The 15,713-nt window shown below is 37.3% G+C and overlaps 1 protein-coding gene across 1 annotated transcript in view; it reads right to left on the reverse strand.

The window, feature by feature from the left end:
* LOC128663198 (Golgi membrane protein 1-like) overlaps nt 1–15,713 on the reverse strand; it is a 45,194-nt gene that overhangs the window by 7,779 nt on the left and 21,702 nt on the right. The window contains exon 5 of the mRNA XM_053717408.1: nt 573–675. Within this exon, the coding sequence (XP_053573383.1) occupies nt 573–675 (103 nt within the window). The remainder of the gene's footprint in view (nt 1–572; nt 676–15,713) is intronic.

Genomic DNA, 15,713 nt, shown 5'->3' on the forward strand with positions numbered 1-15,713 from the left:
TAATTCAATTTTGTTTTTAAAAATTCAAACAGCATTTTGGATTGTTGTTTAAAATTCAAAAATGTACAAGACAAAAAGGAAAACTTATCTGTTACCAGGAACTTGACAAGGAACAATCTATATTTTTGCCATCAATAGATAATAGAAATACTAAAATAATAAAAATAATAAAATAACATTATTAAACTATATGTTTTATATGCAAACCATATTTAAGATGTATTGTTTTTATTACAATACTTTAGGTCAAGGTATAAGAAAGGCATATTGCACATTCAGCAATAAAAATATTTGTATTCTTTGTTAATATTTTATTTTTAAACCATAAAGAGTTGCTATGCTCTGATTCTTATATTCTTATATCCTTATAGTAAATGATTATATAATGTACATAAAGAACATTTTACTACTACAAAAAATAAAAATGATTGAAATATCATACAAGAAAGTAGTCAGAACTAATTTACACATGTAAACATACTAAACCTAATAATTTCCATATATTTGTATAGGGCTTAAGCATAATTTTAATTTACTTAATAAATTATTTTAAAGTTTTTTTCTATGCTTACGATTGAGTAGAGAATTTTTCCAGTAATCTTGATTGATTTCTTTCAAAACCTTGCATTTGTGAGTGGAGTTTATCAAATTGTTCCTTTAGCAATTGATACTGACCTGTAATAGTTTAAAAAAATAATAATAATAATTTAGGGGTTGACCACAATCTCTTTGATAAACTTATCAAATATTTTTCTACAGAAAACCAGCATTAAAATTTATGGGGATGTTTGTGAATAAATCATTTGATTTTTTTTTTCTCTAAAAGATAGTAAATAATCCCTTAAATAGAAATGTGAGTTTCTTACAAAGATAAGATTTAACCATTATATAACATAAGATGTACATGAAATTTACTATGATCCAAAGACTCAATAAAACTGTACTTTCTTGCTTTTCAGAGTAAACATCAAACAATAGAAATTGCAATGTAAAAGTAATGCATATATACCCGCTGTGCATCACTTATAACTGTGGCTGTTATATTTATGAAAGCCTAAAATTGTAGGTTTTAGAACTTTTTGTGATGTGTGTTCTCATTCAAACATTCAAAGAGCCATTGTGTTTTAGGCTGACTATACTTGCATTTTGTCTCTAGTACCTGTCTTTTCACTTCTTGACATTGGGTTCCATTTATCAAATCTTCAACCTTTAATTCTTCTAATCTGTCTACCATTTTAGACTTATTTTCCATTTTCCAAAGTTATTAAGCACTCAAGCATCCCAAAATGCTATTCATCTTGTAACGATCGAATCTTATCGCCTAGCTTCGTTTTAATTTATCTCTGCACATATTTTGCGTGTAGCGATACTCAATCTGACAGGTTTCTAAGCTATCAAGCAGTCAACTTGATCATTTGCGCATCAAACAATGCTGTGGATATAACTTCAAATCCTTGACCTTAGAGCTCACGAATACCATAGAAAGCAATAGGCAATAAAATGCTGCAATTAGAGTATCAACTATAAAAAGGCAATGATCAACCTTGTTTTTTCATACACTTTTTGAACCTACAGCCGTGTGCATGCTCTTGTGTATTGTTCTTTAAAACATGAATATATTTAAGTCAATGTTTAGCTTTAGCATTTTTCTTAGATGCAGGACAAGGGGAATGGAAAGTGATAACCTAGACAGAATAATTCAAGAGCCACAAAGAAGCCGTTTTATAGAAATGATAAATTATCAATTAATAATTGAGTACAATGTTCATTTAATCTTGCTCAATAATGGTGTACATTAATGCGCTCATTTCAGAACGCTGCGTTTTATAAATACAGCACAGATTCCATTGTATGTTACTTTTTTGGGCGCCATTTTATATTTTGAAGTTAAAAACAAATGCATTTTACATACCATAAAATATTAACAAAAAACTACATGAAAGGATGGCTGAAATATGGATCGTGTGGTGTAAATTTACTTAATTTAGAAAGTAAATTTAATCGCACCATCGATGCACTCAAATTTATCAACCGCCCACTGTAACTCATGTCGGATTTGAAACGAATTAAAAAATTGTCATTTTTAATAACTTTGAAAGCCAAATGTTCAATTGCCAGTCGCTTGTAATGGCATTACAGACTTAAATCACGTGAAATCGACAAGTTGACACGTTGACTCAGCTCTCTCTCTGGACATATATTTTTATATTCTTAATGCTGTCTGCTGTACTTTGACTGTAGCATTATACTGATATACTGCATCTACACGCACATATGGATTCATTATCGTTAGATTGTGGTCTATGCATATTTAAAGTATTTGAAATGTACGTTATATTTATTATTGTGGTCGTTTTAACCTGGTATCACATCAAGATTTACATAATTATACTAGTCTGAGAATTGTCTTCATAAACACAAAGTTAGAGTTTTTATGTATTAGCTGCTTTTTTCAAATAAAACAAGCCTAGATTACAAGTGGAGCATAAATATATGAGTGCTATTGAGAGCTAACACCACTCAAGTTAAATCAATAACGCTCTTACGACTAGATTAAGAGTTTTGCGTTACAGTGCGGTATGGCTTTTAACGCTGAAAAATTGGCCATTACGCTGGCCAGGAATGCATATTACGAGTCGTGTCGGTATAGCTATACCGCAAGCATTTTAGCCTGTAACGCAACGTCCATTCCGCACTCAAAAAATTACGTTTTTCTGTGGGATTTTAATAGCGCCGGTATTACAGGTTGTGCGGTCCAGCTAAAATGCTTGCATTACAGCCTATACCGACATGATCCATACCGCCATCTGAGACCAATAGTTATGGATTTTGCAAAACAAAAATGTTTCACAAAGCTCATAACTAAAATGTTACAAAGTAAACTAACACCCATAAACTACCTATTAACCCCTAAACCGCCACCCTCCCACATTGCAAACATTATATTAAACCTATTAACCCCTAATCTGCCACCCACCCGCATCGCAACTATTAAATAAAGTTATTTATCTCTAATCTGCCGCCCACCCACATCGCCAAACACTATTTAAATATATTGACCCCTAAACCACTGCTCCCCGACATTGCAGACACTAATAAAAGTTACTAACCCCTAATCTGCCGCCCACCCACATCGCCAACAATATTTAAATATATTAACCCCTAAACCACCACTCCCTGACATTGCTGGCACTAATAAAAGTTAACCCCTAACCTCCCCAACATCTAAATAAACCTATTAACCCCTAAACCGCCACCCCCCACATCACCAACACTATAATAAAGTATTAACCCCTAAACCTCCAGCCCCCACATTGTAACTACTAAACTAAACCTATTAAACCCTAGACCGCTGACCCCCCACATTGCAAAACACTAAATTAAACTATTAACCCCTAAACCTAACACCCCCTAACTTTAAAATGATAATATAACTATATTTAAATAAATAAAATCTTATCTGTGAAATAAAAATAAACCTAACATTAAACTATAAATTAACCTAACATAAATATTCTAATAAAATAAAAAAATACCACCAATTAAAACCTAAATGACAAATTTAAAAAAAACTAACACTACAAAAAAAAAAAAATCTAAAATTACAAAAAACTAATTAACACTAAATTATGAAAAATGAAATACACTAAGCTTACAAAAATAATAAAATTATCAAAAATAAAAACAATTACACCTAACCTAATAGCCCTATAAAAATAAAAAAGCCCCCCAAAATAAAAACACCCCCTAACCAGCAATAAACTACCAATAGCCCTGAAAAAAGGGCATTTAGCTCTTTTACAAGTGCCCAAACCCTAATCTAAAAAAAAAACACCCAAAAAAACTAAAAAAAACCTGTGGTACCTGTCACAGTACCGGAAAAGGATAGGCAACACTATCATACTATTATATTTTATTTTAATAAAGTTAGAATGGAGCAATAACTAACGGCCAGATTACGAGTTTTGCGTTATGAACGGCTCAGTAATAACTTGCAAGTTATTTCCACCGCTCGCCTTTAATAGCGCTGCTATTACAGGTTTGCAAAAACCCAGCATTAGCAGGCAATATGGCAGTGTTGAGCTTCATACCGCACAAATTCCAGCACTGCTTTGAGATGGTTTTACGTGCTCGTGCATGATTTCCCCATAGATATCAATGGGGAGAGCCGGCTTAAAAAAAGCCTAACACCTGCAATAAAGGAGCGTAAAGCTCCGTAACACAGCCCCATTGATTCCTATGGGGAAAGAAAATGTATGTTTACACCTAACACCCTAACGTAAACCCCGAGTCTAAACACCCCTAATCTGCCAACCCGACATCGCAGACACCTACATTACACTTAATAACCCCTAATCTGCTGCCCCCGACATCCCCGCCACCTACCTACAATTATTAACCCCTAATCTGCCGCCCCAATGTTGCCGCCACCTACCTACACTTATTAACCCCTAATCTGCCGCCCCCAATATTGCCGCTGCCACTATACTAAAGTTATTAAACCCTAAACCTCTGGTCTCCCAAATCACTAACACAAAATAAATATATTAACCACTAAACCTGTCTAACCCTAACACCCCTAACTTTAATATAATTAAAATAAATCTAAATAAAAATTACTATCATTAACTAAATAATTCCTATTTAAAACTAAATACTTACCTATAAAATAAACCCTAAGCTTGCTACAATATAACTAATAGTTATATTGTATCTAGCTTAGGTTTTATTTTTATTTCACAGCTAAGTTTTTTTTTTTTATAAAACAATTTTTATTAGTTTTCCATATAGATAATACAGTAGTATAAAGGGTTTCCACAAAGTATATCATACAATGGTACAGTGGGTGTGTATTTTCCAGTCCATTCTTTAGTGTCCTGTGCAATCTCGTTATGAGACTGGGTTGGCAGAGTTCTTGCGTGGGCTGTGGAGTAGTGGGAGGGAAACCGTATAGTTGGGTTTTGACATAGAGCGGAAATATAACTTATCAAACTATAAAATGAAAATAAAGGTAACAACTGGAGACTGGCTTTTGTGACTATAAGGTGGTCAGGCTTCATATTGTTTTTGTAGCTAAGAAGTTTAGTTGGCGTCTTGGTAGTGGTCTGCATGTCTATCTTGTCTTAGTGTTAGGTCCTAGCTTTAGTCAAAGGTGTCTCAATGTTTGAGGGTTTTATTGAGCGTTGAGGGTGTTGAGGAGTGTCTCCCAATAAAACCTGACATCTAGGAATAGGTCTAGTTGGTTGCGTCTGTAATATCCATACTGTTCTAGTTGTATGGTTTCTGATACTTTTGATAACCATTGCTGGCTAGATGGGACGGAAAGAGATTTCCAGTTTTGTGCTATTAAGGCTTTTGCACTGTTTAGGCATATTGTCAACAGTGTCGATCGTATCTTACATGAGATCCCTGGTCTGAGATTAAACAGCGCTAGCGTGGGGGGTAATGTAAATTCGTTGCCCAAGATGTTTTTTAGGTGAAGTTCTATCGACTTCCAATAAGGTTTTATCTTGTCACAATGCCACCATATGTGCGCCATTGTTCCCAGATCCCCACATCCTCTCCAACATGATGCTGTAGATGAGGGGTAGATTCTATGTAGTCTATGTGGTGTTAAATACCACCGTGTTAGTATTTTAAAGTTTAGTTCTATAAATTTGGTGGAAGTTGATGACTTTCGGGCATTGTTAAAAATTTTCCTCCATTCCTTCTCATCTAGCTGTATCTTTAGATCTTGTTGCCAATGAGCAATATATGATGGGAGGGGGGTCAGTTCTACATTTTCTAGCATTTTTTTTGCAAGTGATAAGGTGCCTCTAGTGGGAATCGCTGATAGGCAGCATTGTTCGAAGGGGGTGGGTGGCCTCAGCAAGTTCTCCCTAGCTTGATTATTGCTTATAAAATTGTTGAGTTGGGAATATTTTAACGAGGAGGAGAATGCTCCACCCAGCACATCTGTCAAGCTATGTCTGGGCTTAAGTGATCGTTTATCTAAAAGTGTTATTATGGGAACAGAGTCCTGTAATTCCCAAGTGGCTTTAGTGTTCTTAAGGGGTTCATACCCTCCGGAGAGTTCCATATTCTGTGATATCGGCGTCAAGGGGGAGTGTTGTGAGGATAGTTTTGGGTGTTTTCGCACTAGGTAATCCCAGGTATCGAAAATGTGTCTAAAGATTGGGGAGGTCTGGCATACTGCAGGTCTTAAGGTTTTGGGGATCCAGCACACTGAACCGGGTTTGGGCGCTTTTAATATCTGAGAGTCTAGGGAAATCCATGCCTTAGCTTTGCTTTTGCTATGCCAGTCAAGGATGCGTTGCAAGGTCACTGAGTGGTAATACATTTCTAACTTCGGTACCCCTAGCCCCCCCCCCCTCTGGTCGATCTGTGTAATGTGGTCGCGTTTACGCGAGGCTTTTGTTTTCCCCAAATGAACGTGTTGATGCTTTTTTGGAGCTGTTGGATGTAGTGTTTAGGGAGGGATATAGGTACGGTTTGGAAAATATATATGATTCTCGGGAGAATCGTCATTTTTATGGCCTGTATTCTCCCCCACCAAGATAAGGGTTTATCACTCCAAGTTTTTAGGGTGTGTTGGGTAGCGGTTAGTAAAGTTTTGTAGTTGGCGTCAAATAGTTGTGAGATTTTTGGGGTCAGCTGGACTCCCAAGTATTTTAGTTGGGAGTTCTTTACTTTATATGGGCATATATTCTTAATGTGTTGTAGGTCTCTTTGGGGAAGGGAGATGTTTAGGATCTCTGATTTCTGCTTATTGATTAGGAAATTGGATAGGTGGCTAAAGGTGTCAAATTCCTCCATTAGGGCTACTAGGGAGCATGTGGGGGAAGTCAATGTGAGGAGAATGTCGTCGGCGAACATTGAGATTTTATAATGATTTGGGCCAATATTTACTCCCTTTATGTTTGGGTTAGCTCGAATATGAGCCACTAGGGCTTCCATGGTAAGCACAAACAGGAGTGGGGAGAGTGGGCAGCCCTGTCTTGTTCCATTTGCAATTTTGAATGGGTGGGATAATACTCCATTAACTTTGACTCTTGCTGAAGGAGCTGAATATAGTTGGAAGATTCTACCTATTATTCCATCTCCAAATCCATAACTGTGAAGTGCACTTCGAAGGAATGGCCAGGCCACCCTATCGAAGGCCTTCTCTGCGTCTGTGGCTACTGTGATCATAGGGATTTTGTGAGTGTTGGCATAATCTATAATCTGGGTAGTTCTAATGGTGTTATCTCTTGTTTCTCTAAGTGGGATAAACCCCGCCTGGTCTAAGTGGATCAAGTCAGGTAGGACCGAGTTAATTCTTAGTGCTAAAATTTTTGCATAAATTTTTATATCGCTGTTTAGCAGTGAGATTGGACGGTAGCTACTAGGCTCTGTTATCGGTTTGCCCTCTTTGTGTATTACGGTGATGTGTGCGTCGAGTAGTTGTGGAGATATGGGGGTATCTTCTTCTAGGGAGTTAAATACATTTGTTAAGTGGGGGGTTAGTATTTGCTTAAAATGTTTATAATAGGCGTTCGTCAGGCCATCTGGGCCAGGGCTCTTATGAGTAGGTAGGCTATTGATAGCTTTAGCTACTTCCTGCTCAGAGAAGGGGTCATCGAGGGCTACTCTAAGGGGTTCGTCTAATTTGGGTAAGTTTGCTTCTTCTAGGTATTTATCTATAAGGGTCCTCTTATGGATGCTGTTATCTGCAGGGATGTTGTAGAGAAGACTATAATATCTGCTGAATGTGTTTGCTATGCCCTTGCAGTCATAGTTTTCTTTGTTTGTGCTGTCTTGAATTTTATTTATATAATTGGCGTAGCTCTTCCGTTTCAGTGCTTTAGCTAGTATGGGCCCTGCTCTGTTACTTTCAACAAAATATAGTTTCTTTAGATAGTAAGCTTTTCTATGTACTTCAGTTGTTAGTAAGTTATTCAGGTTGTGTCTGATCTTAGTGAGGGTGTTAAGGGTGTCATTCGATTCAGGGTTGTGCATGTGATTAAGTTCCGCCACCTTAAGTTGGTCTAGTAATTGTTTGTATTCTGAGTTGTATTTTTTTTTGAGAATGGCTTTCTGTTTAATAAGTTCTCCCCTAACTACCGCTTTATGTGCTTCCCAGATCGTTATTGGGTGGGATTGGGGGGGTTTGTTAAAATAAAAGTATTCAGTTAGTGTTTTGTCTATTTTCTTTTTGATTTGAGGCTGTAAAAGCAGTGTATCATCCAACCTCCAGTTAAAATCTGTAATGGGTTTGTCAGGCCAATCTAGGGTCAGTGATACTGACGAATGGTCGGACCATGGGGTTGGGGTGATGTCTGAATCCCTAGTAAGTGATAGACCTAATTGATCAATGCAAATGTAATCTAATCTGGAGTAAGATTTCTTGGGGTTCGAGTAAAAGGAGTAGGTTTTCTGTGTCGGGTGGTGAATTCTCCAGGCGTCTAGGAGAGATAGGGATTTCAGACTTTGTGTGACTGTTTTGATAGTGTTTATGGTCTGAGAGCTTTTGGTCGTTGAGCAGTCTAATCTGGGGTTGAGTGCTATGTTAAAGTCTCCTGCTATAATGGTAGTTGCTTTTGCTATTTCTAATAGTTTCCATGTGACTTTTTTGAAGAATTTCGCTTGACCGGTGTTGGGTGCATATATGTTCGCTAACGTGATTGGTCTGTTGAAAAGGTCTCCAACCAATATCAAATATCTGCCCTCTGGGTCAGTGTGTGTGGTAATATTGTGGAGATGCATGGATTTATGAAATAGGATTCCCACTCCGTTTTTCTTTTTCTGTGTGTGCGAACAAAAGTATCCGGTTGGGAAGTTTTTAGAATGGAACTTCGGTTCCTCCTTGTGCTTAAAGGACCAGTCAACACATTAGATTTGCATAATCAACAAATGCAAGATAACAAGACAATGCAATAGCACTTAGTCTGAACTTCAAATGAGTAGTAGATCTTTTTATAACCAATTTCAAAGTTATGTCTATTTCCACTCCCCCTGTACCATGTGATAGCAATCAGCCAATCACAAATGCATATACGTATAGTCTGTGAATTCTTGCACATGCTCAGTAGGATCTGGTGACTCAAAAATTGTAAATATAAAAGACTGTGCACATTTTTTTTTAATGGAAGTAAATTGGAAAGTTGTTTAAAATTACATGCTGTATCTGAATCATGAAAATTTAATTTAACCTGAGTGTCCCTTTAAAATGGGTTTCTTGTAAGAAGATAATCTCACTTTTAGATTTAGAAAACCAATTGAGAGCTAACGATCTTTTTGTGGGAGAGTTTAGACCCTTTGTGTTTTGTGTCATGATCTTGAATTGTGGTGCGTTAATTAGAGTATATGTTTGGGTTTTAGCTGTCTTCTAAGCAGTTTAGTGGTAAAGGGGTGTATGTACTGTAATACACTCAGTGGGTTCTGTTCGTCAGTAAGTGTCACTTGCCAAGCCCGCTCAGACATAGCAGTTATTAGAGTCAAATTTCCAGTTCCAGTATAACAAACATTAATAAACTTCATAACATATAACTTATATACAACAATTGCATATATACATATACAATACCAAGTGTTTAAGGGTATACTGCCCCGTTCACAACATTTTATGAACATGAGAGTATAGACTGCTTCCTATACTGTTAAACAAGGTGTTTCAATTATATTAAACAAATTGGGATTACTTCGAAATTCTAATCGACTTTAAAGTTAGGTGTACTCACTCACTTGCTTTACCTGCAGACATTCTGAGTCAAGTTCTTATACCTGTATAAGAGGAAAGTCTTGGTGCTGGTATATCTGTAAGGTAAACAATTATTAAGAGCGATACAAGCTAAAACAGGTAATAGTGGCCATGCATGTTCATGTGGGGTTAGTTTCTGGGTTGAATTGGCTACTGGATGGTTGTGTCCTTTTCCTGTTTATTCTGTTCCATGTCGGCCTCTGGGGTTTCGGTATGCTGGAAGAGGTTGTTGGTTTCTCAGGTGCTGATCCTACCAGAAGCTGTGGTGTGGGTTGTGGGATATTCAATTTGCTACAGAACTCTTCTAGGTCATCAGGTGATTTGTATATTGCAGTGTTCTTACCTTGCAGAACTTTGATGCAAAAAGGAAAGCCCCATCTGTAGGGAATCTTCAGATTTTGTAGATGAAGGGTTAGGTATCTGGCTTCTCGCCTTCTGTTAAGGGTGATACTACTTAGATCTGCGTAGATTTGAATATTATCCCCTTCGTATGTGATCTGGCGCAGTTTCCTAGAGGCTTCCATGATTCTCTCCTTGTCTGTGAATGCTTGCATTTTTAAAACAATGTCTCTAGGAGGTTTGTTATCTTGCGGCTTAGGTCTTAGTGCCCTGTGGGCTCTTTCTACGGGCATGTCTGGCAATTCTTCATCCCTCAGCAGAAATTTAAAAAGTCCTTGTAGATGTTGTGGAATTTGGTTGGGGACAATTTTCTCTGTTACACCTCTCACTCTGATATTATTGCGGCGACCACGGTTGTCCAGATCTTCTAATTGTAGTTGCATTTGTTGAATTAGAGAGTCATGGGATTCAAAAGATCTGTTTTGTACATCAGCATTGTTGTAGATTTGGTCAATGTCCTCTTCGAGGTGTACTACTCTTTCTCCTAACTCTGATAGTTCTTTTTTAACCTCTCTTAGGCCATCTTTTATCATTTTTCCCACTTGTGAGATTAAAGTTGCAAAATCTGCCTTAGTAGGGAGGTTGTCAATGTCTGCTCTTGTAAGGGGTTCTTCTGACAGGGTGCCTTGAGCGTTAGGTCTAGTAGCTGGTGGCATGTCATCTGAATCTTGTGATGTGGGGGATTCTGGATCCGGAGTTTCCAGCACTTTGAAAAAGATAAGTTTAGTTGTTGCGGCTGTCTGAGTTTTCGCTGGCTTGTCTGACTTAGATATCCTTTTGGATGTCATTTTTATATGTTGTTCGAGGGATGAGTAATTCTATCTGGGAGAAGCTTAGAGTGGTATCTGGTGCCTGGGTGATGTGCTGCGTGTGGTGGTGCAGCGTTTTAAGCCTAGGCCTGCTCACATGTGATAATGGCGGTGCTCCGCTATAGCAAGGTGTCCAGTGACCTATGGGTTGTGGTATGCAGGGCGATTATGATTCTCCTCAGTAAGTGCACATTTTGTATGGCTATATTGCCTAAATATGGAGGGGATAGTGGCGTAAGTTTAGGCGTTGTTTAAAGTCTCTTCCCTCGTGGCAATATGTTAGGCTTGAATATGGTGCTAATGTGCCATTGCTCTGTAAGGTGGTGCTGTAGCCCTTAGGGCCTTGTGTGTTTCTATACAGTATGTTATGCTATTGCGTTTAGGCTTGTGTTGAAGTTTTCCATACCTTCGGCTTTTCAGGAGTCGGTCCTTCACCAGTGCCTTTGTATTTTTTATCGCATCCGTGTAGGCTTGTGAAGTGCGTCATACAACTAGGCCGAAGTTAATATGCTGTCCGCTTTCATTTACTGCGTTACGCAGCTTTCCGTTAGTTTAGCTCACTCGGGGTTTGGTCATTGTGCTCCGGGTGAGTTCCGGTGCAGATATCTGCTGTTGGAATTCGGCTAACACCTTTGTAGTGGTAAAGATGCTGCTTGGAAGCGTCTGGTATCACGGAGCTTTAGCTTTTTGCAGCCATACTGTGCGATGGCTGGCTCCGCCCCTCACAGCTAAGTTTTATTTATTTTAACTAGGTAGACTAGTTAGTAAATAGTTATTAACTATTTACTAACTATCTAGTTAAAATAAATACAAATTTACCTGTAAAATAAAACCTAACCTGTCTCACACTAACACCTAACATTACACTAAAATTAAATAAATTACATTAATTAAATACAATTAACTAAATTACAAAAAAAAATAAACACTAAATTACACAAAATAATAAAGAAATGATCAAATAAATAAACTAATTAGACCTAATCTAATAGCCCTATCAAAATAAAAAACACCCCCGAAAATAAAAAAAAACTTAGCCTACACTAAACTGCCAATGGCCCTTAAAAGGAACTTTTGCGTGGCATTGCCCCAAAGAAATCAGCTCTTTTACCTATAATAAAAAAATACAAACAACCTCCCAACAGTAAAACCCACCACCCACACAACCAAACCCCCCGAATAAAATCCTATCTAAAAAACCTAAGCTCCCCATTGCCCTGAAAAGGGCATTTGGATGGGCATTGCCTTTAAAAGGGCATTTAGCTCTTTTTCTGTACCTAAACCCTAATCTAAAAATAAAACCCACCCAATACACCCTTAATAAAACCTAACACTAACCCTTGAAGATCCACTTACATGTTTTGAATACCGGACAGCCATCCTCATCAAGCCTGAAGAAGTCTTCATCCAAGCGGCAAGAAGAAGTCCTCCAGACGGGCAGAAGTCTTCATCCAGCAAAGTTACCTGTAAAATAAAACCTAACCTGACTTACACTAAAACCTAACATTACACTAAAATTAAAATTAAATTAACAAAATACATTTATCTAAATTACAGAAAATAAACACTAAATTACACAAAATAAAAAAGAAATTATCAAATATTTAAACTAATTACGCCTAATCTAATAGCCCTATCAAAATAAAAAAGCCCCCCCAAAATAAAAAACCTAGCCTACAATAAACTTCCAATGGCCCTTAAAAGGCATTGCCTCAAAGAAATCAGCTCTTTTACATGTAATAAAAAAATACAAACAACCCCCCAATAGTAAAACCCACCACCCACACCCACCAACTTTGTTAATAACTATTTACTAACTATTCTACCTAGTTAAAATAAATACAAACTTACCTGTAAAATAAAAATAAAACCTAAAATAGCTACAATGTAACTATTAGTTATATTGTAGCTAGCTTAGGGTTTATTTTACAGGTAAGTATTTAGTCTTAAAAAGGAATTATTTAGTTATTAATAGTAGGTTTTCTTTAGATTTATTTTAATTATATTAAAGTTAGGGGTGTTAGGGTTAGGGTTATATTTAGGGTTAGGTTTAGGGGTTAATGAATTTATTTAGTGGTAGTGATGTGGGAGGCCAGCGATTTAGGGGTGAATAACTTTAGTATAGTGGTGGCGACATTGGGGGCAGCAGATTATGGGTTAATAATATTTAACTAGTGTTTGCGATGTGGGAGTATAGCGGTTTAGGGGTTAATATGTTTATTATAGTGGCGGCGATGTCCGGAGCAGCAGATTAGGGGTTAATAATTTTATTTTAGTATTTGCGATGCGGGAGGGCCTCGGTTTAGGGGTTAATAGGTAGTTTATGGGTGTTAGTGTACTTTGTAACACTTTAGTTATGAGTTTTTTGGTACAGCTTTGTAACATAAAACCCATAACTACTGACTTTCAGATGGCGGAACAGATCTTGTAGTTATAGGGTGTACCGCACACTTTTTGGCCGGACAGGCAAACTCGTAATACTGGCGCTGTGGAAGTCCCATTGAAAAAGGACTTTTTAAAAAGAGCGGTAGTTACGTTGTGTGACAGCCAAGAAAGTGTGCGGTACAGCTATACCTACAAGACTCGTAATAGAAGCTGTAGTGAAAAAGCAGCGTTATGAGGCTTTTTCACTCATAACGCAAAACTCGTAATCTAGCCGTAACTTTGGCATAGGCTTAGTAATGGATGGGGTGTTCAAGCAATATTATTTAGGTTGAGGCTTAAGGCCCCATAACAGTACAATAGTTTTGTCATAATTGTTGTTTTATCACCATGTTATCACCATGCCCTTGATCTCATAATAATGCCCATATTATGACCATGTTTATAGATAATCTATGTACTGTTATCCCATCTGTTGAGTAAAACCTATCGTTAATAAAAAAAAAAAAAGGCTTAACTCCAGTTTGTTAGAAGACCTCTTGAATGGATTTTTACTGTGGTTTTGAATCCTGAACAATTGCAGTCTATAAGAAAACATGGTTTTGCCTTTTTTTTTAAATGTTTTTTTTTTTATGAATATTGCATTGCTTAAATTTGTCAGATGCTTTGAGATCCCTTATTAACAGTTTTCTAATGCACCAGAAAATTATTTCACACCACTTTAAAGATTAATCTTAACAAACTTATTCACTTATAAAACTAATTTTGGCATGTTTCAAATGGCATGCCTTGGCTTTTTTAGAAACACTTCTTAGAGAGGGAAATTCTTTCTCTTTGAAATCTACTGAAAATTTGGTTGAAAGGGGACCCTCGTTGAGAGAAGCCTCTAAGTTTTACCCTATAAAGTCAAGAGGCGAAATTTTGGAGAAATTCCAAAAAAGAGTAGAACGAGACCTTACTCAGTTAGCTTATTGTGTGGACAAGGATAAATGGTAAACTCTTACACGAAAGGAGTTTAACACCCTTAATAGCTTGGGTGAGCATAAAGAGCTGATGATAAGGGCGGCTGATAAGGTGGGGTCAGTAGTAATGGATAGATCATACTTTATAAGTGAGTCATTGAGTCAATGATCCTCAACAGTATACCAAACTTACCCTCAACCCCACTGGACCCTTCCAAATGGATCTTAGGCAGTTAGTTGATGATGGGGCAGAAGAGGGTTTTCTAGATGAGAAAACCAGTAATGATCTTTTAGTGGATCATCCAGTAGTCCCCATCTTTAACTTCCTGTCTAAAGTGCACAATTCACTCTCCAATGAGGTAGGTAGACCCATCATCAGTGGCATAAACTCAATGTTTGAGCATCTCTCACAGTGGTTGGATGAGATACTCCAACCACTGGTTAAACAACTACCAAGCTATTTGAGAGATACAAAACAACTATTACTGGAGATGGAGTCAATCACATCGGAAAGAGAATATAACTGGCTGACAGTGGATCTTACATGCTTATATTCATCTATATAACACAATAAGGGCTTGGAAGCACTTCATTTTTTCTGAGAAGAAATCAACTCTATGAGGATAAATTTTGCAAGTACATACTACGTGTGGCTGAATTACTATTAACCCACAGTTTTTTTTTACCTTTGAGGGAGAATTTTACCTCCAGAGATGTGGGACAGCTATGGAGGCAAAGTATAAGGTTAAAGTGTCTAGCCACTGCAGATTCTTTTACATATTCCCTAGTGTCTCTTATGTGCTCCCTAATCCTGGATCTTAATTCCCTGGTCGTTTGACCTGTGTATTGTAAATTACACACTGAGTGTCATGGGAGCGGCGATATCAAGTACAGCATAACTACTTTATGAAGAACTACGGAACAAGCATATGCAACAACTAAAGCACAAAAGTCTAAAGGAACCTGCAGTAAACAGAAATCTGGTAAAGGAGGGAATGTAGGCTTCAGTGAGGAAGTAAGTGCTCCAATTTGAAGTATAGCGGTGTCACATATGAAGTTGAGTTGCGGAAGGTAACGTTCTCCACCTGCTTTTACAGTAATGTATGAACTGCATTTGTTCTTAGACGAAGTTGGTAACTTATAAGCTGTTTCACTTTGGACTGGTTTGCTGTCTAATTAATCTGTCTGCTTGCCCGCTCACTAATGCTTAATTGACACAGTGTGGTAACTACTTGGAGGATGATTTGACAGACTGCTGCACATAATTACTATACTGGCTCCTATTTTTGATGTTTCTAGGATCTATCGTATTTCCTAACAGCACATCTCTTTTTTTGGTGCTGCTTTAAGTATAAGCGCTGATTACTTTATGTCTCCAATATGAACTTATTATGGCCATATAGGTTGTTATGAAGTTATTTT

This window comes from Bombina bombina, chromosome 6 (assembly GCF_027579735.1).
Source record: "Bombina bombina isolate aBomBom1 chromosome 6, aBomBom1.pri, whole genome shotgun sequence".
NCBI classification, from domain to species: Eukaryota; Metazoa; Chordata; class Amphibia; order Anura; family Bombinatoridae; genus Bombina; species Bombina bombina.